A 27,655-nucleotide genomic window follows, 5' to 3' on the forward strand; every position below is an offset into this window, starting at 1 on the left:
TGTATACACACACATTCTTTATAATTATATATGATATGTAAGCCTGTGTGTATGTGCCCACACAACACAGGCATCCTTTCCCTTTTACAACAGAAACTGAAAATCCAGAACTCCTAGTAGGATTGAGCTGCACAGCAGCTCCCGTTGCCTTGGTTACAGGGGCGAAGTCTTTTCTGGACTATTGAATCAATGTATAGTATTTAAATAGTAAAATGTATGAACATTTTCCTAACAGTTTGGCTCACACTTAGTTGCGATGTATCAGAGCACACTGTAGCTAATAATTCATTGCCAGTTCCCTGATGCTAAACTTGAGAATGATTTACTCTTCCGCAGCAGCAGAAGGGGTGTAATTTAAGAGCAGTGTTGAGTGAGGATGGCTTTCTGCTCGTTGCACTACGCAGCCACGCGTAAAACAATTTTAGTGTCACGCTGGTTTTTTTTTCCTGTGCTCAGGAAATGCCTTTTAGAAGTGTGAATATAAAGAAGAGAGAGTGAAGGATGGCAGAGCTGAGCATTCCCTCTGGAATGTGCCCAATGCTGCGCAGTTCAGCAGCCAAGGTTAGGGGAAGGGAAAGCCTCTGGCAGCCCCCAGGGCCCAGGGTGCAGCAGGAGAGAGAAGTGAGAGAAGGGCTGATACAGTGTTGTTAATAATTAGGTAATACAGTGAAAGGAATTAGCAAAACATCTTACAAGGAAAGCTTCTTGGAAGGAAATGGGAATATATCATTTTTATGGAGTTTAAACACACCTGGGTTTTACTCTCTGTGCCACATCCTATCTGAAACCTCCTGAAATTTTGCAGCTTTGTGAAAGCAGCTTCAATCTTTTATTTTTTTGCTGTTTTACCACTCTGCTTGTGACTACTGATATCCTTGTGCTGGAAGATTGTATTAATTTTTCAAAATGCATTGTACAACTTCATTTTATCATTTATTTTACTAACATGTTGTAAATACAAATTTCACGGTATACTCAGTATTATCTCGGTATCTTCACGTGACCTGAGAAACATTCCTGTGTGGAATTCATTCTGATCACAGAGAACCTCCATCCATTGCAACCTCCCATGATTTGACTGCTGGTGTGAGCATAAACAGCATTTATTGGACTTTAGAAATGGTGTTTTAGTCTAGATTTGACAGCCTGTGCAACAGTTGGGTCTTAACTTTACAATGATGTAAAAAAAAATAGCAATTGAGTTTAGCTCTTTTGAGGGTGGGTTTTCAGGCAGCTTGCTGTTTCAGTAATACATATAGATGCAAACAACATGGTGTGCATTAAATAAGGTACTGTAATCCTTATTCAAAATGTTTATCAGAAAATGTTTTATAAAGGTGTTACCATAGTAGTTGGTCACAATAGGAAATGAAGAATCAGAAATTTATTTCTGCGGTGAAAACCAGTGAAAACCCAAAGCTTTTTATGTTTTGCTTAAGTCCTTAATATCACTTTAGTATTGCTATAGTTTCCTTAAATATATTTAACAACTGCTAGACACTTCAAGTGCTGGAAAAGAGATGCCTGGTGGGATTCTCACCAATATGCTGTGAAAACCCAGGCTTGTAGCCTATTACATTGTGATTTATGAGCTGTCTTATCTGTATTGCCTGCTTGATTCCCAGGTTTTACCAGCCTGTAGCCTTCAATATTCCAGTGCTGCTGAAGGATAGGAGGTTTTGGGTAATGCTTTTTTACACCATTTTGCTGGTCAAGAACCTTCATGTCCTGTTGCAGGTAGATTCCTCCAGTAGCACCAACATAATTTTGACAGAGTTCTGGTGAGCTTCGCTGGTGTCAGGAGGCTCTGGAAAGTATCTGCAGCTACCAGAAACTCTCATGAGGTTTTTCACAGTCCACCAATGGATCATAGTCCCTTCAGAGTAAAAATCTTTATGAAAAAGTTCTCTGACTGTATTTGATTTGATTTTTGGAAAACATCTAATACGCACTGAGAATGTCCAGAGAAACAGCACAAGTAATAACAAAACTACTTTCATTGTAGCATTTATGTAATCATATGGTATGACTATTCACATGATACACCTGTGTTTGTGTTCTGTGCAAAAGCAGTAAATGTATGTACTAACCCAATAATGGATGATGCTGTAAGTGACCTAAAGAAAAAATAACTTGATAACACTTGATAGGAGTACTGATTTCCAATTCCAATCAGTGATGAATTAATGAATTGTTAAGTGTCTTAATGCCTTTCTCTTTCCTCTGCCCTTTCTAAATACACTTAGGAAACTAATATTTCGATAGTCAGATTCATTACTGAGAAAGGACTAAGACCAAAAAAATCACTTGAGATAAGAGGCAAATGACTGCTATACATAGTGCTTCTCTCACCTACCACCCATAGATGCCTTGATGCATGATAAAATTAAATTATTGTTGATTTTTTTGCTGATTAGGTTCAGTTCTTCTGTTATATTACAGAGGTCGAGATCATTACGTTATGAATTTACCAAAAGTAGAAAGGAGTCCTCTTAAATCCCAGTTACAATATAGCAGGATTTTAATTACATCTAAAAGTTCTGTGCCAATTTACAATTAATATTTTTAATTATTTCCTTCTAAGTAGTAGTTTATCTGAGATAAAATCAACTAATTTACTTCTTGACAATACTGTGTCTCCATAATTTTTAGTCTTTTTTAAAAGGGAAAGAAGTGTTACAGTAATTTCACTAATAAAGTTATGTAAGAATCTTTCTGAAGGATACTCACACAGGTACAGTGAGTTGAATAGTAAAAGTGGCTAAGGTAGTTTTTATTTTGGTTGGTTTTGGTTGTTTTGGGTTTGGTTGTGTGTGTTTTTTTTGTTGTTTTTTTTTTTTTTTTATTTAAACCATTATTTTTGTCAAGTAGTGTTTATCATGAGACCAAATTCTGCAGTCTTCTGCTAACAAATAGAAGTGTTAGTTCGATCTTTTGTACTACCTGTGGTTTTGTGCTTTACTTGGAGTCCATTGCAATTAAATTGGTATGTGGCTGATATTTAGTAGGATGACAAAATGAAGATTCCAAAACTATTTCCTCCAAAGAATGCTTACTTGCAACTCCTCTGTGTTCTGAAATTTTTGGTTTAAGAAGGAAAAAAAGCTACTCCAAACCCCTAGGCAGACTTCTTTTCATCTTGCTCTCTTTTAAATTCCTGAATAATCCTATTTTTCTCCTTTTTATTTTCTTCAGACTCTGAGTCAGTGGAGACAGTTCCTTGTCCAGCTCCTACTTGCAGTGGCAGTGAGTTGGGTCTTGTTGCTGCTGCGAGAAACAACCAAAGGGTCCTTTCCCGTGGCAGTGGATTCACAGCAGAGTTATGCTCTCAAGTCTGATATTAAATCTAATTGCAGACCCCTGGCTCTGTGCTGTAGGATTGGGTTCTGGATAGCTGAGCAACTTCAAATAGAGCAGGAGCAGGGCACTCTTTCTGATGGTGACTTTACAGAGTGTGTTTTCTTTCTCCTTGGAGCAGGTAGCCTGACATAATGGTCTCCCACCAGTCCTTCTGAGAAAAGTGGAGAACAACATTAGAATTCAAGTTTTTTTCCTTGCATTAATTGGAAAGTAGATTTATCTTTTTTTTTTTTTCTTCCTCGTTTTATCAGTAGTTACAGATCTGGTACTTACGACCCTGAAGCCATGTGAAAGTTTAGTTGTTTATTTTTCTTATTTGCAGAAAGCTAGAACAGAATAGGTATTCTTGAGTGAGAAAAGAGAGAAGTGTAAGTAACTGGTGACCTCCAGATAGTCTTTTAGATGAAAAGACTGCTATATGCTATAACCTTCACAGTGTTGGAATTGCCAGTTTGATAAATGTTGGATGACACTCTCAGGCATGTGGTTCTTGGGGCTGCCCTGTGCAGGGCCATGAGCTGGACTTTGGTGATCCTGGTGAGTCCCTTCCAACTCTGTGATTCTGTGATTTTAATAGGAGAAAATGTACTTACGTTCTTCTAGTCAGGAAGCTCTTGCTCTCTCCCTTTATGGAGATATCTTGCACCGCTTTCCGATGTCACTGAGAGAACACTAAGTATAAATTGTTACTGGAGATTTTTGGGAGGAGGAATACTGCCTGACTAAGCGTTGTGGTTTTAATTCAGAAGGGAAGAAAAATGCTGGGAAATTGTTTTGCCACCAATAAAAAACATCAGTAGGAGTCATTGGAGCTGGCTGTATACATTTAACCACAATCTTTTCTTTGCAATTGCAGTGTCAGCGTGGAAGAAAGTAGCAAAGATTTTATTTTCCCAGTGATGGAGATGAGATGTGATAAAGTGCATTCATTACGTGTAGTTAGAATTCATACTGCAGGTTCTGTTTCTTCATATTACCCCAAAACTGTATTGAAAGAATATAAATTGGCTTTTTAAAATTCTTTCATAAACATAAAATCTTAGAAATTCAGAGCTCTATTCATTAGTAATATTTCAAGGAATTATATTTGTACTGAGCACTGGCTTGTATTGGACTGGTTTCTTTTAATGATTGCTTGTAGAGCTACCAGTCTTGCTTTGCTTATTTATAGTGTTAGTTGACCAAGTTGGGTTGTGTTAGCAGGCTGCTGAAGTAACTCAGAGTGATAGTAGAGACAGGCTGTAATATGAAGAAAAGGTGCAAACATATAAAATTATAGCATAAAGATGTGAAGTTTTCATTTAAAACAGTTCTGCTATTTAAAGCTGTTTCACCCTGGTAGGAAAGTGTTATTTTAATCTGCCATTTAGCACGTTTAGTTGGACTGCAAGCCTGTTACATTTCAGGTGTGAAAGAGCAGAGTAGTTCTCTGAAAGCAGTGATCAGCTGTGAGGCAGCAACACTGAGGTCCTTTGTGGGTTTTTGGATCCCTTTCTTAGAAAGGTGGCAGAGAGATGGCAGTGCATCTGGTGGGTTTGATGGAGGGGGTAAAGGAAAGAGCAGAAGGATGCTTCAGCCCTCCTCTGGGGAGCTGGCTGAAAGCTGCTGCCAGGGTACTGAGAAAGTAGTGCAGAGAAGGGTTCTCCATCCCATGTCTGTGTGGAAGAGACAGAGAGGGCTGAGACTGCTCATAGGGCTTGTTTTTTGACATGTATTATACTAACCTTTTAAATTTCTGTCATTCAAAAAACTCAGAATGAAAGATACATTGCCTATGAAAAAATACACTGTGCTACAAATATTCACTACCATGTTAATAAAGTCAGTGTAGTTATTGTTGAGAAAACTTTATGAATATTTTGACACAAAAATAGAGAATGTCAGCCACTTACTGTGGAGAGTTTGGCAGTCTTTCCAAATTAGGCAATTTGGGCTAGTTTTCCATTATTTTTGGCCAACTTTGCTGGCACTGTACTGGTCTATCAGAAACATCACAATTTTCTGAAAAGGAGTTTTTTTTTGTGAAACAAGATGGTGCACTTTTCTTTGTATAGGAAAAGATGGTATATGTAAAAGACGGATGTATGATAAATCTTTTAGTTATTTCATTGTGCTCAGACGATATCTTTGAGTGCTGGAAAGGTTGCGTGATTAGCCTCAAACTTACACATTCCCTTTATAACACATCTAAGCACTTTAGGAACATGCATTTGATCACTGCAATAACTTTTGAGTAATTAGAGGCCTGGAAAAATACCATTCCTAAAAAGTGAATAAAAACAGTTGAGACTGTTATCTTCAGGAGAAGAAGGAAATAAAGGGAATGCCAAAAGCATGCCAAATTATAAGTGTGTTTAGTGACTGTAGCTGTAAACTATAAAATTCATAGATGCAGTGTGAGAATAAGAGTTTGGGTAAAATACTGATGTGGTCAGGCTAGAATTAACTCCTTGTCTGACAGAGGCAATGTCAGCCCCTTTTAGTTTAAGCTTCTCTCACAAGAAGAGTTGGAGAAGAAAAGTGATTAGTTGATAAGAAACTGTTGTAAAAACAGTGGATTTCTCCTAATAAATAAATTGGGTTTTATAAAAAATATGGCAGTATTTGAGAGAAGTGCAGTTTAATTGTCAATTTAAAAGAACCGTGGCATCTTTGTTATCTTAGAGAGTCATTGCTGAAATAAACTCCAGTCTCTCTATTCAAATACCTAGTTTCAAACTATTGTGCTTCTACATCCTGCAAGGCACAGACTAATATTTTCCATGAGGCAAAAGAGAATGGTAGGGCAGGCAGCAAGATTTGTGCTTTTTTCAAATTACTCTCTGACAATCAAAGCATGCACATTTTCCTCTGTTACTGTTTCTGGTTTACAGATGTGGGATTAGATCAAATGAAATCTACAAAGATTTCTGAGGATAAAAACTTCAAGAAAACAGAAAAAGTGGTAGTAAAAAACCTAATGAAAAGGTTTTAACGAAGAGATCTCTTTAGTTATGATGTGCAAGAGAGCTTCTCCCTCTTTGGTTTTTATGACATGACTTGTCTTCTGACACAGCTGGTTTTTACTGAATGTTGGCCATGTTTTTCAGGTTGGCCTATTTGCTTCTTTTTGTTGACTTTTTTATCCCCTTGGAGAACATGCCACCCTGTTGTGTTTAATAACTAAAATAAATTGCTTGAGCATATAGCTTTGAAGAATCATACTTGGAGTCTACTGATTTTTTTTCTTTTTTCCTTTTTTGTTTTTGTTCCCTGACATGTTTCCTTTGTTAGACAGTGAGTCACAAGCTGTCTTATCCTATTAATAGCTTATTAATTTTTAATTTCAAAGCCTACTTTTGTAAATGTACTGTATTCAGTAAATCATTAGGAGTTCTCTGCTTCTCTAAATATCTAATTATGCATTTCAAGGTAATTTTATCTGTTTGATTCATTGGCTACATACAAATTGCATGGATTAACAAACAGCTTGCTAATAAAATCCTCTGTTTATTGGAGGGTGATGGTTTTTCTCTCAAATAAAACATGGCTCTGGATAACTGTTCTTGGCAGCATGGCTTGTGCATAGTGTTTTATCATTTAGTTTTTAAATCTTAGTTCCTAGTGGTATGTATTAAGAATAAGTAATTGGAAACAAGAACAAGAATATGAATTCTGACAGTATTCTTTGGTCTTTTTTTCACAAATATTTTGAAAGTAATTTAAAATACTTACATAGTGGCAATACAGTGCTAACATCTCTCAGGTATTAAGTAGAGAAGCTGTCATGGACGCTGTGAAGGAGAAGTGAGGAGAACTCATGTAGCAACTCTCAATTGAATGTGTTGGGAGGGTTTAAACACTTCTTTTAGTGCATCATGCTTTGAAGGGGGTTTCAGGGATGGTTAAGATGATGGTGACACATTCTGATAAGGAATCTTGAAGCAAATGGGAGGAGGAAGAGCCTCAAATCCAGAAAGTAACGAAAAATGTGCTTTAAAAGTAACAGTCATTACTGTGGTTTACAGAATAACATTAAGACCGGAGATTTAGTCCTGGGACTCTCCTTATTTAGGGAACTTTATTATGTGCATTCAGATTGCCTCTGAGCAGTTCATGCCTCTTCATCACCCTCTTCCTACTCCCTAGTAAAACCTGCCCTGTATGAACTTAAGTTCTCTTAGAAAGACATAGCTAGGATTATGTGAGGTTGATGTTAGACATAAAATAGATCTTGTATTTCCAGTATCTCACCTACTTCTATCTCCATCTTTAACAAAAGGAATGGCATGTTCTGAAATGCAGGGTGTCTACATCGTTGTTTTGACTAATTGGAAATCATAATGCTTAAAAAAACCCCACCAACCAAACCACAAAAAAACCCCCACCCACAGAGCAACTGTTTAATGCCTCTGAGAGGGCTGGCTGTGTGAAGCTGAATATTCCACTGTCAATCTGTTAATAATAGAAGAGTTCAGTCATATCTGAACTGTGAATGTGGATTAATAATGGAATGATTATGAATTCTAGGTGAGAAGAAATGCATCTTAGCCCTGGATTTCATAACCTCTGTTATGAAGTTAGGCTTAGTGGTGCTTGCAGGACATGACATCTTCACATTGAAAATTTGAAGTGAGTAAAATCCTATTTGCTACATTAAATGTACTTCTGAACTTGTTTTATTTTATGAATAGGTGAAGTCAGGTCTCAATTTTGTTAGAGCTTTTTGTCATGAGAATGTTATTTTATTTGAAAGACCTAAGGCACATTGCTTTTCAGGCTCTACCCTAGTGGTGAATCAGCCTTTCAGTCTGGTCCTGGTCGCAAACCCTCTGACGTGGCAGAGAGGATCCTGTTGATTCCAGCAGTCAGTGAGCTGGCCTTTACGTGGTCAGCACAGGTTTATGTGCCTGCTTGAGTTCACCCACTAAATGTTGGGAGGGAATATCCTCTGGCTGCAGTTGGAACTTTAGGAATGATGTTTCACTGGCCACACTGTTTCTGGATAATGTTAAATTGCATTTTACTGTGTGCTCCACCAAATATAACTGGGAGACATATTTGTGCCTCAACACAGAAAAGATTCCTCAGTCTAGATGTAGATTGTAAGACAGCTATAAAAGCTCATGTTATATTTGGCTCTGTTTGGTTATTGCTCACTAAATGTAGACTGTATCCAAAATTATACTTTTTAGCACTAAGGAGTCATGTATTTTTCATGGATTGCTTTTCTGGTCTCATATGCTTAGATCACTTTATTTCTGTTGCCTGGCCTTATGACACCTTTTGACACCCTTTGCAGCATTCTGTAATCTCCAGGAATTTCAGTGCCTATTACATCAGGCATCCTTGATTAAATCCTGCCAGTAGCCTGTAGGTAGCAGTAGGTATTGTGGTGATTTAAATTTCCAGTAGCCCTGCCCGATTAAAAAATAAAAAGAAATGCAAACAAACCAACAAAAAGCTCCATCATACATTTCTTAGTGTATGCATCATAACTGGTTGCTGTTTCGGATGTGGTGCCCATGGCATACTCTGAGCCTTTGCAAGCTTTTCCAAGCACATTGTTAGAGCTGCATTTCTGCCTCAGGGGCCCGGAGACCCTCTGCATTCCCTGTGCACGCAAGAGAACAAGTGGGACTGTTAGAAGAGTGAAGTGAGAGAATTTCTGATTAACTCTAAAAGGCTGATGTCACGACATATAATGGGAACAGTTTAATTTTCTGACCTGCATGAAACTTCACTGCTGGATCTGCGGCAGTATTTTCTGACCTTTTAATTAACACGTGTCTCCCTCCAGAATTGTCTGTCCAACCACTGAGTGTGCTATTGACACTTTTTAACAGCCTATCTATTTGTTTTTGTGTAACCTCTGCTCCGTGTGCATCTGCTGGTCAGAGCTGAACTCTGGCAGATCATCACCAGCTTCCCCTTGCCTTGATGTCCAGTGCTTTGCGAGAGATGAGCGTGATTCCAGGCTGAGTACATCTCATCTTGACACACAGGCATGTGCAGCCTCTGGCTGCTGCTGGACGTAGTTCAGGACCTGGGAAGTTAGCTTCATCACTGAAATTCATAGCAGAGAAAGCACATTTTAACACTTAATCTTGTGCAATTGTGCAGTACTTCAGTTTTGAAACTGCTCATCGTTATGTGTGCCAATCCTTTCCCTTTATTCTAAAAGAAGTATTTGCCAGTTTGCTCTGAAGTTTGGTGTGTTTTCCTAGGGTTTTTCCCTTGCATCAGAAGTATCAGTTTGCATATCTTAACATTTAAATGCCTCAAGTGTGCTCTGCCACTCTGTGTACCTTTGTACATTTGCTAGGTCTTTTATTACCATTTGCTTCAGGATCTGCAGCTCTTAGGTGTAAGGTATTAAGGAAGATAAACAATTACATCGATGATCCAAATTTACACTGCCAATCCACAGTACAGATGGGTTTTTATAACCCAGCACTTTTGGTGCTAATTTTCTAGAAAATACCAAGAAGCGAAGTAAGAGGTTTAAGAAAGTTATTTTCATGGAAAGCTGTTGGCATGAGTGTATGTTGTGTATATGTGATCAGAGTTGGTCATGACTTCTGGTCAGCTGCGGTGGGAACTACTTTTACCATTGTGTTCAGTTGGATACAATAGTAAAGCAATTTTTTCTTAACTCATAAGAAATATTAGAAAGTAAATTTGAGGATAGCATGTTCTATAATTGAAGCTCTATTTTTGTTTTAGCCAAGATACAGCATCTGATGGGATGTCAGCAATGCTGGTATGTGTGTTCCTCTCTGACCAAGGAGAAATGGATTTAAAGCAACCGTATTTGTGTTGAGGACTTCAAAAATACTCTGCTTTGTTTCCTACAGTCAGTACTAGTGGAAGACTGAACTTCCAGTGAATTTCTTCTGTTGATCACAAATTAGTGACTCAGTCTTATGACACTTGGATTAAAAGCTTTTGCCATGTCCAGTAGGGATATTAATTTGAAGTTAACTGGTACAGTCTGTGTTACATTAGTACTTGAGGCTTGCCTGAGCTGTTTTCAGCAGTTGCTGCTTTTCCAGCTGCAGTTGGCATCACTGATGTGTATTGGGGTCTTGCAGGGTGATATGAAAGGCTTCCAGTGAAGCTTTTGGAATGAATGAGTGCTCTGCTTCCTGAGTGTCTATAAAGCTACTGCACTTCAACAGCAGGCCTGTGTTGTCACAAGACATTGGTTGTGACCAATTAGCAAGAATAGCTAATTGCTGCTTCTAATGGAGTTTGATTTTTCTGAAGGGTTCAGCATTATTTTAAAATATTTTTTTGTATTATATCACTGCTCTCTCTAAAAACTGTTATTCCTTTGCAGTTCCAGCATCCTCCACGAGTTTTTGATGTTGTCAGCTGTAAGATTTGTTTGTATGTTAATCTGAGGTTTGTGTATGCATTACAGTGTGGTGTAGGATTGTTAGTGAAGTACAACATCCTCTGCTAGAGTGGGCTGTTACTGCAGTTTAGGAAACAACTTAAATGTGCTGTTCTGGAACCTGATGAAGGGTGGTTACCTTAACCTGCTGATTTTTATTATTGAGCTACTGTACTTGCGTCATAGGGAGAAAACAATTTAGTGGTAATAAATAGTAATTTCTCTGTAATCATATAGTCATATGATTTATTAGACATATGATTTTAAAGAATCAAAGCAGTCTCAAACTGCATTGAAAACCACCAGCTAGCCAGTACTGTTGATAGGAGACTTCATTCATATCTTTTCAAATAATGACATTGCAGTTTTGGCAAACTATCAAGTCCAGTCTGTGTGTGGGTATTTGTTTCTAGTGTTTTCTCTTTAATTCTGCTTAGTAATAACCTACAACAGAGGTTGGCGGTGGTAATTTGGCACAAGTAGAGGCCTGACACAGAGGCAGTGATATTATCTAACCAGAAAACTGCATTGCATCTTACTTTTTGGGAAGGTCACCCTATGAAGTCAACTTCCAAATGCAGAACAATGCAGGGACACTTCCATTAATGGGAAAAAAACCCCAACCAACCAGTATAGTTTATTTTTTATTCCCTCCTCCCCCCACTCCGTTTTCTTCCTTTTTTTTTTTTTGTTTGTCATTGGGGTTTGATCAAGTTGTATATAGCCATTTTCAGACTTTTTTTTTTATTTTTTCTACAAACCAAAGGATTTTGTATTATTCTTTGGACATTGGGGCAGAGGATTTACACAGGCAATATCGAACAACTGGGTCCTGCATGGCTGGGGTGAAGCATTGTGTTTGAAGCCCAAAATGCAATTGAGAATAGTAAGGGCACCAAAAATAACAAAATGTGTCGGGTTTTTTTTTTTCCCTGGTTCTGTGTGTTTCTGCAGCTGTGGTAAAAGACTAATTGTTTCCGAAAAATCTGAAAAAATTGGTGTCTCTGATCATTATGACTGTAATGTGTCACAGGAAAAGCAAAGGAGTGTTTACAAGGCTGAGTCTGGGGAGGGGGGAGAAATAAGCTTTGCCTATAATATTCTGGGTTTCCAGTAAGTCATGTGAATTTTACACCAAATTGTTAGTTGTAGGTAGCTGTACATCTATGCAAAGCTCAAATTCTAAATTGTCTTCACAAAGAGTAAGCCAAGGACATTCCAGTGAAAATCACTCTCGTGTTATTGCACCTTTCTTACTGTCCGCCAAAAAAAAAAAGATTAAAATGGTAATAGGTATGTGATTTAAAACTCTCTATTTATCCATAAAAAGGTGAAAGTTACCTGTGCTGTAATGTGTTTTGGTTTTGCTTTTTAATTGTATATCTGATGTGGATTACATTACATTTTGTTATTGCACATTGAGAAATAGAGAAAATTAAAAATCAAACCAGAATTATTTTTAAAACACAGATTTCAGAATAATTTAAGATCATACTAGCATGCAGTATGCTGTGATTTCTTTGCTTTTGTTTCCTTTTGTCACATGGCATTAGCAACTCCTTACTCAATCAAAGCAATTCCTTTGATTCAAATACCCCAAGGTCGTTTTAAAAATGTGAGCACACAAAACATCTTAAAAAAAAATTAAAAATTCCCCAACATAAATAAGTGTAGGAAATTTAGGCCTCCAGATGAGATTATCTTAACTTCTGTTTATATATTTGGTGGTTTGTGTGCTAGGATTTCTTGGCTGTATTTATAAACACTGATTTCAATCTTCTTCCGTTTCCTGGTGCTGCAGCACCTACGCCCTGGGGTGGATTTATATAGAATTGTGCTGTGTTCCTGAATGCATGCACCCTCAGCCAGAACTAGTGCAGTCTATTAAAATCCTTTGTTCATTTGTATCTGTAACATGATGTGATGTTAGAAATTAATGTTAAAATCCAAACAGAAAATTTGTTGCACTTGGCTTAATTTTAGATTTCCTTCCTTGGTGGGGGGCTGAAGGAATGAGGAGAATACATTTATTCTTAAAAATGAAATGCTAAGATTAAAAGGTAAAGATTTAAGTAGTTACTTCAGGTTTTTATATTAGGTCTGATGGGTACATCTGCTGCTGTTTGCTGTTTGTTACCTCACGCTGGAGTCTTCTTACAAAGAGATTCTTTCTAAACACAGAAATTGTAGATGGGGACTGGGCTGCTGTGTGCCCGTTGGGAGATGGGTGAGATTGCTGCACATTCCTTCAAACCTTATGGCAGAGGGTGGAGGTCTTCAGAATCCTTTATGCCAGGATCCCAGATGCTGGGGTTTTTTTATGCCTTGATGAATTAGGGCCAATGACAGCAGTGGAAAAATGCGAGTCCTTTTAGCAGTGGTCCATTTCTTTGCAGAATGAAGATGAATGAAAATTGTACAGCCTGGAGAAATCCTGTGATACTTGTCTCTATTTTTAGCTCTACTTATTAAAAACTCATGCATATTTAATAGTAAAAGTATTAATTCATAATAAGCCTCATTTTTATATAGCCCACTTTGTATTGTTGTCTTTTCATTAATTGTTCATTTAGATTCTGAAGGGTTTTTGCTTCATTTACTGCAGAAACCGAGGAAAGCAGCAAATGCAGCAATAATCCTGCAAGGAGAAAAAATTACAGCATATGATCACTGAACTAAATAATTAGTTGTCATGTGTACTCACAAGGCAAGGAAGCATGGGTGGTGATAGCTTTGATATCTCTAACTCCTTAGTGGTCTGCATTGTAGCTCAAACAATTTTCTCATCTCGAGAGCACAGACCAGACACAGAGAAGTGTGCACTGGGATGCACTTGCAGGCGATGGTGGCGCATGGGAATCACCCCAGCAGTATCACTGCTGTCATAGTGGTGCTCCTTAGGACTCTTAAGTGTTTTTCTCTTCTATTGAGTGTGATTATGAATTGTAAACTGTAAATCAGTTTAAATAGGGGAAGCTTTTTCTATCCGTTTCCCTCTTCCCTTCTAGTTGAAATTTAGTGTGTGTCTCTGTCCATCGAGGCTGTTCCCTGAAGTGGACTGTGTTTTCCTGAGCTGTGGTCTCACCTCTGACAGCTTCAGCGATTGCCCTGCAGCTGTTCAGCATTAGGCAGAGGGAATTTGTGTGGTGTAGGGTATGTCTAAGTGTCCTACTGATGTCTTGCTGCACCATAACAAATGCAGGCATCTTCTGTTAATAACCTTTTGGTAAAAATTAATTCATCTGACTCGCACAGTTGTGAAAGAGAATTTGTCCAGAAGAGTGTAACTAGATACTAATCTGACTTCTTTTTACTGAAATTAATACTTATTTTCTTGGATTATCCAGTTAAAATGCTTGCTTAAAATTATTTAAATAGTGTTTTCAAAAAAATAGTTAAGCAGTTGGTGAATAAGAATTCCATTACCGTGTTCAAGCATGAAATTCTGAGCTAACATGTATTTCTGGGAAAAACTTGAATTAGGACAAAAGATTGCAATTTGTATTTCTTTAAAACAAATCATTTGACTTGGAAATGTGTTTGTGTTGCTATTTTCTGGTTTGTAAAAGACAAGCATCAGAACTGGTTTGCTTTAGAGTGTGAGGGTGTCGAGTATTAAAAGTGATGTATCCTGTAAGTAGAGAGGGCAGTATCATCAACACCTTCGTGTACAGCCCTACCTTTGGATTTATTTAGGCTGAAGATCAGTGTATGATTTTAATACAGACAAACAGCTTGGTGTGTTTTTTTTTTCTTATTCTAGACTCTTTTTGTGGGTTATAGGGAAGTGATTTAAAGAATGTAGAGCAGATAAGTTTTCTGGAGGAGGAAATCTTTAGGGCTTTCAATCTCTGTTGGTTCTGCAAAGACTGTATTTATAGGTGTTCGATTCTCCGAAATATTTCTAACTTAATACACTGGACACCATAAGTTGAACTCAAAAAACCTGTATATGAGTCCGGGGCTTAATTTTTATCTGTTAGCTACAAGTTCTCATGTGTTTTGAAGTATTATGAAAACAGGGAACTGAGGAAAAGAGGATTAAAAGAAATTCCTAGTGAATCTAGAAATACTGTTATGCAAAATATTATAGTATTGGAATGTTTTAGCTAGTGGCACCTCCTCCTTAATGACATACCTTGTACAGTCAGCAAGCAAAAGGCATTGCCTTTGAGCTGGCCTGACCAAAAGTTCTCCTCCTAGTTTGAGGGATGTCTTTAGTTGTTGTTTGCCCAGTATATTATCAGTCAAAAAGCTCCACTAAACTGTAGGCAAGCAGAAATGTTCTGATATTTCAGCCAAAGAGTCTCCTCAAATATTTGTGGAAATGCAGGCTTTTTTTGTGGTGATTTGGGGAGATTATAACTGGCAAAATGTTCCCAACTGAAATAGCAAAAGGGTAAAAGGGGCAGGAGGATGGAAATTTGCGTGTACACTGATGGGCAGTTAAACTCACTCCAGCAAAATCTGTCAGTCCTTAAAAATAATTGTTTCCTGTTTTCCTGATCTACTGATTGTATCTACGGTTTATTTATAAAACTTAGGTACACAAAGCTTTGGGTTGGTTTTGTTTTTAATTTTACTTTGTTCTTTAAGGAGATCAACTGAGTCTTTTTTAAACATCTTCCACCCCCAGTTTACAACCAGTTTTACCAGGCTGGAACTTTAGAAGGTGGGGAATCAGGAAAATTACTTAGCTATGGACTGGTGGGCACTGTTTTTTATTCTATTTTTAGTCTAGAGCATGTTTCAGTTACGGAATTCTTGAATTTGAAGTCAGGGGATGTATGTTTTACACAAAAAAATGCCTTCTTTCAAGTTGATAACATCTCCTTTGTGACAAAAATTAATAAATACCATAATGAATTGAAGGGGTGTGCTCCTTTGAGAGAAACAGTGTTCCTGTGTTTGCTGATAACATGGGAATCTCTCAGCATGAGAGATGTTCCAGTTCTGTGGTGGTTTGGTGCCGTTTCAGTGGGTGAAATCAATTTTATGTGGTATAAAATTGAGCTCGTACAGGCTTGAAAATGGGAATGATTGTATTGGATTTGGACTTCGGTGGGTGAAACAATGGATGTTGATTCATACTGATTGTACATTCCAAGAATTTCCATCAGCATAGAATGGATTTCCAGTTTAAAATTGAATTAAAATAAATTTATATAGATGCTTATTACATCTCATATATATATATACAGACACACCAGCTCTTAATAATTACCAAATAAATGCTTCTATCAGGCTCTGTTAAGTATCACTAAAATACAGCTGTCATTCATGGATGTGACACTCATTGAATAGTATGTGCTGTGGTACAGATTGCAGGGACTTGGAATGAAACTGCAGAACTACTCTCATAGTAAGCAGTAAATAATTGTACTACTTCTTCTGTCAAGTGCATTATTTTATAAATGGCTTTTTGAATGGTGGCTTTTTTGGCCTGGCAGATTTCCTTTCTTTTTTCGAAGGAACAGATCTTTTCTTTGCTGTTTGTCAAGCTTTCTTTGTACTCTTTCTCCTGGTTACGTGTTTATTTCCTTTCCTGGACAGACAAATGCTAAATTGTTCTTTTTTGTAGAAGTTCTGTTTCAGTCTTTACTGTCTCTCGTGAAAAAGCCTTGGGAGAAGACATATAATTGGAGAACTCTGGGCTGGTGCTGCCGATGTTCTGCAAGTCCTAAAGAAGGAAGGGTTTCAAGAGAGTTAAATGGGCTACCCATTATCCTGTCATTAATGTGTTCCTGCAGGCTTTCACATGTGTGAAATGAGCATATATTACAGTTTATTCACAGAATAATTTAGTTCACATTTTTTCATTCTGTGACAAAATAGCTTCTCGTAGTGATTATATTCTGTCTCTCTGCTATAGACATTTGAAGGGAGCTGTATTTTAGATGGATTGTGTGACCTGGCATCAAAAGTCTAAACTGAGGGCAGCTGCATCAGTACTTCAAGGGAATTTCTTGAGGACAACCAATGGACAGCAGCTAGGAGCACATCTGTGTCATGAACACTGAAGATCAAACCCTGGCAGTGGGGATTTTGGTTTTAAAGTTTATGCAGAGTAACACTGTATCCTCAATTATCCAAGGCCATAGTTCACGATATGCAGAGTTTAATAACTGTATGGCTGTACTTTCAGTTTCTGCCTCATTTGTAAACTCCACTCTTTGAGTGGTGGTGCTACAGGTAAGATTACTGAAATAAATGAACTTGGTTTAAGTAGTTGCCACTCCAGGAGGAGGTTAAAGGGGGGGGTGTATAATACACACGGAGCATAGCCTGTTGGCTGTGAAATTGCTCTAAAATTTCCAGTCAAGTTTTGTTTCTTATGTGAATAGTTTGGATGATAGGAGCTTATCTGGTGTGTTTAACTTAAATTTATGTGCAGTTCTTATATTGCTACTTCTCGTGAAAGACATGGATGAGTTTTAGGCAATGGACATCTCTTGTATGTCTGCAGAGCAATACTAAGGTGCATCTGCAGGCCAGACAGATCTCACAGCCTGGCAGCTGCAGCAGAAAGGATTACATGAACCCTCCATAATCTCTTCAATACAGTTTCAGACAGGTTATCCAAGGCCTCAGTGTTGAACACCATATTTCACCTGGCTGAGTTAGCTTGAAATGTTTTAGGGCTTGCTGAGTCCATCTTGGCTGCGGAGACGGCGTGCAGGGACGTGGGACATTTGTCTACACTGACAACACAGTATGTCATTAAGTACCCTCTAAAACTGGTATAGCTGTAGGCATGCCAAGCTATACACATGTATATGTATGTGTACACTAGTCTATGGGTGCATATTTATGATCTTTTGCTCTTGTGACCAGTGGCCAGATCTGCTGTGTACCAGCTGGCTCCATGCTGAAGCTTTTGCTTGAGAATTACTACAATAAATTGTGAAAACTGAATGCCTGGCAGTGCCTGATGGGCTACTGGGGAGGATGTGTAGACCTGTCAGAAATACACACAAACCCCTCAGACTCATGGCCTTTGTAACAGGGTTGAGCAGTAACTTCTGCTTGATGTGAGGAAGTTGCAGTTGGTGGGATGGAAGAAGGAAGCCTTACTCAAACAGTTAGGGTAATATGAGAGTGGCATTTGTTTCCAGGTAGATACAAAATTGTATAGGACTCACTTTACAAGTGAACTGTATGAAAATCACTTGAAAGGGTCTAAAATAGGTATTCTGTTACACTTTGAATTAACTGAGCTATTCTCTGGCCAAATGTGTTGCATAGACTGTTTTCTCAAATATATATTTATGGTGAACTATATGATTTTTCCCTTAGGGTAGATTTTTCAGCCAGTCTAGATTATATGGTGGTTTTGTAATCTGAGCTGATGTTTAACATCTGAGCTGAGTCACCAGGTTTGAGTCCAAAGCAGACTAGGAATGCATGAGCACTTTCTTTCCTTTTCCCTCTCCCTCTCCTGTATGGCAACATCCCTTGTCAGATTTCAGCACAGTAATTTTTAGCTTTACCTTAAAACTTCTGAATACAGTTTCCAGAAGTTGCTAGTTGTGATTTCCCGACAGTGAGTTCAGAGGATGAGGTAGCAGACTGAAGTATCAGTTTCTTCCCTGCATGGCTCAGAGCAGGGCAACAAAGGAAAAGGACATCTAGATGAAATTCTGTCCTCTTTTGCTCAGTCTTGAGTTACTCCACAGATGAGAGAGAGAGTGGTTTTACTACTCTGAATTACTTTTTGGAGCCTCTGACTCTTCTCCTAGGAGGCCAGCTACCTAGGACAGCCTGCCCAGTGTCAGACATGTAATTCATTCTGGCACTCCTTTGGAGATGGTTTGAATGGAGAAGTCAAAGCATTTCTCTTCAAAGAAGATCTACAAAGTGCTGTGCCTTTCAAGATGCATCAGATGACCTTCTTGGCAATTTTCTGGGTTAAAAAGGAAACCTGGTTAAAAGATCGTGCTCATTATAGGTTCGTTTCTGGAAACTGGCAAGTTTATTAAGTTCTTTCGTCGTCATTGCTTCAGGCTAAGCAGCTTCTAAGAGTATCCAGTGATTGTCCTATTATGAAAGTCCGGGGGGCTTTGTTAAAGGAGAAAGTAAGCAGATCAGCAGAAAAAAAAAGTGTTTCTGAATTTAACTTGTCTCTTTGTGCTTCTGGAAAGAACAATTTATATTTCAAGACAGTTACTAACCGATTAGCTAAAGTTGAATTAAAGTAACTTCTAATTTTCTTCCATTTAAAAGGAAAGAAATTAAAGAACATTTAAGTGCTTCAACTGTGTCTAAGTCCTTTGTCAGTTATGATAGTAGTTTTCCATAATTTTTAATATCTTTCAAGAGCTCCCCAAATATAAATAATATCCAGAACTGGCTGTTCAAGGAAAAACAGTGAATACAAATTTACTGTCAAATGTTCAGATTAGAAGAACTGGGGTGAAAAAAGAGAGACATCTTTCCCTTTTAATCTGATATATCCTGAGTATCCTTGTAATTAAAAGAAAAATGGTGTCAGAAGTGTAATGATTTGATTTTTGAAGTTTACGACATCTGTCTTTTGGTTTTCATTCAGTCACAAATTCTTTAGGTTTGGAATGATCACTTTTGTCCTCCAAGATAGCCATCACTGGACTTATTTGTATCATCTACCTGTATAAATAATTATTTAAAACACGCATACTTAATAAACACTCATGTATTCTGGGTAGCAATATTGAACAGTTATGATTATATTTTAGCTGAAGGATCTCATCAGTTTTCTGCCTGGTGCTGATGCTCAGAACTGTACAGTTATGTAATACAATGGTAATTATTTTTTTGAAATATTGAACTTCATGATCTACTGCAATAAAATTAAATTTCCACTACATGATAGGAGATGATTAATTAATGTACTAAATCATCCTATAGACTTAGGATATAACCATGGTCATGTAAGTGAAAAGGCCCTTATTACCCTCTACTTTCTTATCAGTGGAGAAAAATAGAGATCCCAAAGAGCTGATTTTTCTTGGCTCTTCAATACTGTGGCTGCTTTGATGTTCATCTTTATCTATGTGACTGAGTAGGGAGCATCCAAATGTGTTAGCTTGACTTGAATCTGACAGAATGTTAGCTAACAGAGAAAAATCCAACTGATCAGAGAGTAAAATACCTTCTGAGAGAAATTCTATTATGTGGATTGCAGGAAACTTGATGAGTAGAAATTCTTGGAAATATTCCAGGAAGAATAACAAGAAAAGGACATCTAGGCAGAAAGGTGAAGCTTTTCTCTTATTTCTGTCTGTATAGAAAAGGATGCTCCATGTCAGCTTTATCTGATTTTATTATTTTGTTGGGCCTTTTTTATTTATTTTATTTTTTATTTTTCATAGACCAAATCTGTGTTTCCAAATAGTCATTGAAATATTAGAATACAGGCCTGGAAGGAAGCTATTGAGTTAAAGAGCTATCGAGTTAATCTCTTTGTCTCAGACAAAATCAGTTACTGATGATCTTGCTGAGTAAGTAGCTGTTGCATTTTACTGGGAGGGGCCCATCTGTCCAGCTGGCAGAGGGTACACAGCAGCTTTAAAGGAGATTGAAAGCTCTTTAGTACTGAAAGCAGGATAAGTGCAGGGAGGTTAAGCATATGAGTGAACCATATGGTTAACCATCACCCAGCTTCATAAGCAGGTTTTGCAGCTGCCAGTAAATTCTGACTATTCTGCTTTTGCCAGTTGAAGACAGTGTATGTACTGGAGTCCTACCTTATCCCAGAAAATACACTATTTTTGAGTTCTGTGTGGAGAAAAATTCAAAAAATTCTTAATTTATTCAAGAAGTGTATTCTTTTCTCAGCCATGAAGACCTCAGAGAGAGATGGTCAGTTTGGTCTTTGTACTGAACAAAGCCGTGTCACACAGTGTATAATTGGAAAACCAGCATGTTTTCTGTTCTTTGTATTCTTAGTGTGTTCTTCTGTATAATTACGTGGATTGCTTACCTCAGTGTGGGAGTGGCTTTGAGAGAGAACGCCAAGAACGTGTCCTAAGGAGAACAACAGAGCTGGTGAAGGGGCTAGAGCAAAGTCTTACAGGGAGGAGGCTCAGGGGATATTTCATTGCTCTCTACAACTATCTGAAAGGAGGTTGTAGCTAGTTGGGTGTCAGTCTCCTCTCCCAGGTAACAAGCAAAAGGCCCAGTGGAAACAGCCTCAAGCTGCCCCGGGGGAGGTTTATACTGGGTCTTAGGAAAAATTTCTTTACCAAAAGAGTTGTCAGACATTGAAACCCTCTGCCCGGGAAAATGGTTCTGCATCCATGGAGTTATTTAAAAGATGTGTAGATATGGGACTTAGGGATATGGTTTAGTGGTGAACCTGTGAGTGTTCGGTTAATGGTTGGGCTGGATGATCTTGAAGGTCTTTTCCCACCTCAATGATTCTATGGATGGAGGAAGTTTGGGGGTCAGTTGGGCAGGACAGTTCTTGCTGCCCAGCTGACATACAGCAACAGAGACAGTGGTGCAGAGCACTCCCCAAGGGCTCTCCCTGCTGAGCCTTGGCCTGTGGGCTTCTGCAGTGCCCAGCTCCTCGCCTTGCTCCTCTTGTGGGTGATGTGATGTTGCAGTGCAGTGACATGAAGCCAGTCCCCCAGTGAAATGGGTTAATCACCATTTCCCCATCAACACCCCCAACCACCCGCTTAGAGCACAGATCTTGTCCAGGGTGACTGGTCATGCTCTCAGGGCCAGCCCTATGGAATTGTTTTACAGTAAACGCTGTGGGAAGAGGCTGTTAGCGAGACCCGTAAGCCACATCAAAGATCACTACATAAACAAGAAATGAATCACTGTTATGAGTAAGATAAACAAGGCAGCATGGGAACACTGGTTTGTTGTACATGGTGGGGTGGGATTTTTTTTAGTTATTCCTGTGCTGGCACTCTGACTTCCATTCATGTATTTTTTTTTTTAGGCTATTGAATATTTAACTGTATGAAAAGGTCTGATGTTTCTTTTCAATGTCCTTTACTGAGGAAAGTTGGGCAAGGGGATTTTTCCTATCTGTGTGTTGTATATTAAGCGGAACTATTTCCCAGTTCTGGTACCTCTATGATTAGTAATTGAGGAGTGTATTTAGGTAGAAATAATCCTGAACTTGTGCCACTTAGAGATTAAGAGGAATTCAGTCCTATTTCTCTCTAAGCTTCTTGTCAAGTACTGAAGAAAAAGCTGTGATACGGATAAGCAGCTTTGGTGCAGGTTTCACTTTTCATCTGAAATAGTTGGCTAGAGTTAGTATCTGCTGATTTCTTGCGTGCCTGTTTTTTCCCCATGCTTTTTGATTTCAGTTTCCACATTTCAGCTTGCCATCACAAAACAATGAGCCTTGCCAGCTTGGTCTGATACTTAGGGAAATTGCTTCTGTGATTAGATTCAGCCTGATGAGCCAAACCTTCATGGCAGGGCAGGTGCAAAGAGCTAATCCTGAGTATTGTCCTTACAGTACAGTCTGGATGCAAATGCTGTTCCAGTGGCGCTTAGCACGAATTGAAGGTAGGAGGATAATTCTTATTTTCAGTCTCTGGTAGGATGTATGTGTTAGTGTTCTCTTGGTTATGTTGTTAGTGACAGACATTGGGAATTGTTAATGCAATGTCAGATACATAATTTCTTTTGTAGGCAGGAAGACATTGTGTAAGGTTTTCATCCTGTTTCCAGACTGCAAATAATTAAAGTAGTGGTTCTTTTTTCCCTTCTATCACTTCTTATGGCTTGGGTTTTATGGCTATCATCTTTTCCCCTGTGACAATATGAGTGTCATATATCTCTCTTTACAAATATCCTTAATTAACCTCCCAGCTTACTGTGAGACACTACATAGCAGAGTACTATTTGTCACCAGGGCCCCTTTACAACCTATTTACTGAATTTAGAAAATACTCTAAAAGCTTACAAGTCCTTAATTTTTGCAGGTACTTTTTTTCCCTAGTAGGAGCTAATTTACATGTGAGTTTAACTTGTTGTTTGCAAACTGATTTCAATTGCTTTGTTATATGATTTATTGGGATCATTGTTTAAATCATGACTTCAAGACACTTGGTATTATGAGTGGGATCAGACAAGTTACACAGCATTTAGATTTGTGGTTTTCTTTCCTTTCAGAAACTGTAATGATGTCTGTGATTCAGCAGAGTGATAACCATTGGGACTTAAGAAAATGAGCTGTTGCAAAGGAGTTAACATTTTTCTCAGGTTGTTCTCATCTCTCAAACTGTGGTATAGTCCTGGCTAGTACAAGTTAGTTCTCATGTGTCCTTAACCGTGGATGAGTTTGTCCATCTGCCACATATAAATTTTCAATATGTTCCAACAAATGCCAGTGCTGCCCTGGGTACAGCATACGGCTCTGCAGCTGAAGGAAATTTCTTCATCCCTCCTGTTAAAACTTTGTCTTTAACTTGTAGTCCTCCTGCATGACTTTTATTTTGCAGTGATTTTACTGCCATAAAACCACTGCATACAGTAGTTCAAAATTACACAAATCTGTGGTTGTGGGACAGAAGAAAACAAAGTGAATAGCACACTGTCAGTCTGTTAATTAATCTTGCCCCGTCTCCTGGTGTGGAGCGTGGTGGTATCCGGGCAGGTGCTCATGCTGCTTGCTGTGGTGGGCAGGCTCAGGGGCAAACTGGGACCTCCTGACTTGGTGGTACAACTCTTTCACTGTGACATTTAACACTTAAATGTAGCTTGTGTTGTTACTCAGATCACAAAGTAAAAAAAAGAAGGACAAAAAAGAGGACGAATCACAGGGACTGGCTGATCCCGGTGTGTTTCACTGGCTTCTAGGGAAGTTGGTGGCTATTTCTTATTTGCCCTTCTGATCTCAAAGCAATCCAGGATTTTCAAATCTAGTGGGTAATACTTCTCATAGAGAAACAAGATTCTAACTTCCCTGACTCTTATTTAAAAAAGCCTTTTATAACAAAGTTTCCTTTTCATCACTGGCACTGGTGTTAGAGACAGAGTGCACAGGAACATGACAGAGAAGACTTAGTGAACTCTGCTGATGTCCAACACCAGAAATAGTAGGCTTTGTATGTGCAGCCAAAATATTGCTCATGTCAGGAAAGACTTTGTCATGTACTTTGTGAAGTAAATATGGTCATCTCCATGTCACTACTGTATAGGTAAAAGTATTGAACTGACTTTTTATTTCCTTCCTTTTCTGCATTATTTGGTGCTGAACCATGTACAGTATGTGATGAACTGCATACAGCTGGATGAGTTGAACTTTGTTCTTCCCCTTTGTTAGTTCTTAATGTTTCAAAACATCTCCCATTTAAGAAAAGCTGAAAAATAGCAGAGGAATTTTTTTATGTAGTCCATACTTTGAAATATTATTGAAAAGAAAATTGCAGATGAGTGATAGGAAATGGAAATGAAGAGACAGGTTTTGAAGATGCATGATGTGGGGAAGGAGGAAAGAATAGGAAAACCCTTAAAATATAAAATGCCCTTTTCTTTTTAAAAACACTTTAAAAAAGACACCTCAAAAGACCCAATTCTTTTTTCTTAATCACAGTCTTGGGATCTGCAAGTGTTGTTTTTTATTTTTAATAATTAATATCTTTTGATATTTATCTCTAATTGTCAGACGTTTGATTGATAGCAGTAGTGTACTGTAGGTCTAATTAAAATGATAATACTATGGAAGTGGCCAACCAATTCATTTACTTCTCCTCAGTTCTACTTAATTCTGCATTACAGTTTTTCTTGCTTGAAACCAGGAACAGGTGACACACAGCACTGTCAGACAATGCTTGGGTTATTTTAAGAGAACAAATGCATCTCTATGTGACAGCAGAAGGCTTTGACACCCAGAAGAAAACCATGGAATAATACACAGGTATCTGTGTATTGTTATGCACCCATTTTTCTTCTATGTGGTTATTTATACATGTATATAAGGATATCTTTCCTTCAGTATACATCCTCCACAGAAGACACTATAGTGTAATATATATAAACCAGTAATATATGTAAACCAGTTGACATCACTGGTTTAGCTACAAACTATTCAGAAATGTTGAAAAACTGTTTTCAAGTTTTGTGAAGAGTGTAAGGAGCCCAGGACACAATTTCTTCCCTGTAAGCTCTGAAGTTACTGCTGGGCAGGAGAACTGCTTTGGTTTGGTTCAGCTTTGGAGGAAATATTCACCTGGCTCCCATTCCAGCTGAATATAATATAGAAGATAATTTTCACAGTTTTGACTGAAAAACAGATTAGCAGAAGACTCAGTTTCTTCTGAAAGCAAGTGGTTCTGCCAGATGAGAACTGTTTTATTTCCTCTGTAAAATAAAGAAACAATGAGTTAATACAAACTATAGCTTTTGGAAAAGGCAAACAGCTTTGGTCCAAGTCCTGTAACTAAGATAAGGAAATGTTTGTATTCCTTCAATGGCAAAAGGATCATCTGATTCTGCCCTCCTATAAGCTGTTCCCTCTATTTTAATATTTTTTTATTCTTTCCTTTCTGATGATTTATCTCAAGTTGTGAGTAATGTGAGGGCTTATTTTCAAATGACAGGACTTTTAGTAGCTGTGGATAATGAGATGGAAGTTCTGCTTCTCAATGTATGTTGTGTGATATTGGCATGACTGTTTTACAGAAGACACTTCAGGGAAGTGTCTCCTCAGGGCTAGAGGAAAACTACTGAATTTATAAGGCCTCTGTTTTCTGCTGTGTGGAAAAGGACAACAAAATCTGACTGCATATATGAACTGACATGGGCTAATTGAATATATATCCATAGTCTAAACTACCCCAGTCAATGGTTTGAAGTGTTTTTGTATGGTATACAGGATCTCAGAAGCTATGCTTTGTATCTTATAAAATAAAATCCTTATAAAATGATTTTATAGTAGCATAAATCTGGAATACCATATTTCTACTGAAATGTGTCCAATCTTTTTAATATCTTCAACATTTTGCTCATGCTGAACAAACAGTACGTAGAGAGTGTTGTTGAAACTACCATATACATCATGTACCACTGTGATTTTTATGGTGGAAGATGAGTTCATTGTGTCTTCAGTCTTAAGGCTACTTCACTCTTAAGGCCAGACTTAAATTAACTTTGTTACTGTGGCTGTTCTTGCTTCACAGATTGTCTTGGGTGATTTGCTTTCTGCAATTTTTTGGCCTGTAAATGTTATTTCATGGTGTGTGGCTGGCTCTGAATTTTATTGCAAGTGAATCATGCTTTCTTTTTTAATGTACAGACACTGAGGTGTTTGCAGCGGTAGAGGAACGAAGAAAAGGTTTGTACTCAGTCCATTTTAGGCTTGTGTGGGAGCATTTTTGCACTAATGCTTATCCATTTAATAATTGACTGAGTAACCTCCTGTCTCACCTTAAACTCTCTTCCTTCTTTTTGATAGGTCTCTGAACAACAACTTCTTTACGTGAATTAACAGAAGTGGAGAAGAGATGGCCAGTTCAGCCCGAGAACACCTGCTTTTTGTGCGACGTCGCAACCCACAGCTCCGGTATACTCTGAGCCCAGAGAATCTGCAGAGCTTGGCCTCTCAGGGCACCATGGCTGAGAACATGAACTTGCAGCGTGCCAACAGTGACACTGATTTAGTGACCTCGGATAGCAGGTCTAGTTTGACAGCCAGTATGTACGAATACACCTTGGGACAATCTCAGAACCTCATCATTTTCTGGGATATTAAGGAAGAAGTAGACCCAACTGACTGGATAGGACTTTATCACATAGGTAAGTCAGAACCGTGTTGCAATATTTTGGTGTGTTTCTTGCTCTTTTGCCTCTTCATATTTTCTGTTCTGATACGTGTTGTGGCATACTATACATAATTACTCTAAAGATCAAGTTGAGGTAAGATTGCAGAGAATTACCCTGGATTCCTCTTTGCTTTTCTTGTGCAGTGAACTATGCAAAAACATGATTTTAATTAATGTAGATCTGGTTCTACAGTGACCTGCTAGAGGATGAAATGCGTTATTCTCAAACAATAAATGTGCATACCATTTCCTGTTTTCACCTTTGCTGGTGGCTGGCTTACAGACTGGAAAATTCAGAGTAAATTCTGAAGGAGTGAGAATTTTTGTTTATGAGGAATTCTTGTAGAAGAAGATCCTCTACAGAGATTCTTTTATGTGCTTTTTGTTGTGCTGTTCAGGATATTTCATAGGAGGGAGCTGGAAAGAGCTCTAGGCTGGCATGCAAGGGCCTGTGGGCTGTGTGTGCATTAGCAAATAATGTATCTCAAAAGGAGTGGATCAGTAGGTCAAAGCAGTTGGAGCTGAGAGCCTGGCATCAGTTACATATTTGGATTGTGATTTTCTACTGTGTTATATTTAATCAGGTCCCTAGATGCAAACATCTCTGCTGCATGTGTGTTTTGGACCTGTCCAAGGGACAGTCTTTGTCCCCACTAGGAGCCTGGAGCACAGGTAGCACCTGGGTAACTGAAGTGACATGGGGAGTTTAGTTGCCTTCTCAAGGAATCAGTTCACGTGCACTAAAATTACTCTCTGCTCAGGAAGTGGGACTGATGTGTTGATTTGTTTCAAAATTGTGCTGCTTCTCTGAGCCTCGTTAATTGTGTAGAAAGGAGCTGTCAATTCAAGCTGCTCGAATCAGGTATAGCAGAAACTGATGGAAACAGTTCTGACCACTGGAATTTTGGCTGTGCTGGGACTAAGTGTAGTGCAATGAAATTAGCCTCAGTAGGATTTTGGAGAGATACTTGCTGTGCTACCTTTTTCCAAGATGTTCCCTCTCTGCACCCCTTAATGTTACATGCTGTGGAGATGCTGTTTCTAGTTCTTTTTTTTTTTTTTTTTTTTTTTTTTTTTTTTTGGTTGGATATTACTTTCCAGCATTACTGCAGCTCCACAAATTATATTGACTTGTGTTGATTCA

The 27,655-nt window shown here is 38.3% G+C and overlaps 1 protein-coding gene across 1 annotated transcript in view; it reads left to right on the plus strand.

The window, feature by feature from the left end:
* The window catches only part of HECW2 (HECT, C2 and WW domain containing E3 ubiquitin protein ligase 2), a 155,378-nt gene that overhangs the window by 24,488 nt on the left and 103,235 nt on the right, over positions 1-27,655 (plus strand). The window contains exon 2 of the mRNA XM_027730643.2: positions 26,145-26,485. Coding sequence (XP_027586444.1) covers positions 26,194-26,485 — 292 coding nt within the window. The 5' untranslated portion in view covers positions 26,145-26,193. The remainder of the gene's footprint in view (positions 1-26,144; positions 26,486-27,655) is intronic.

Source organism: Pipra filicauda, unplaced genomic scaffold (assembly GCF_003945595.2).
Source record: "Pipra filicauda isolate LSUMZ 115617 unplaced genomic scaffold, ASM394559v2 scaffold149_size4050908_pilon, whole genome shotgun sequence".
In the NCBI taxonomy this organism is placed as follows: Eukaryota; Metazoa; Chordata; class Aves; order Passeriformes; family Pipridae; genus Pipra; species Pipra filicauda.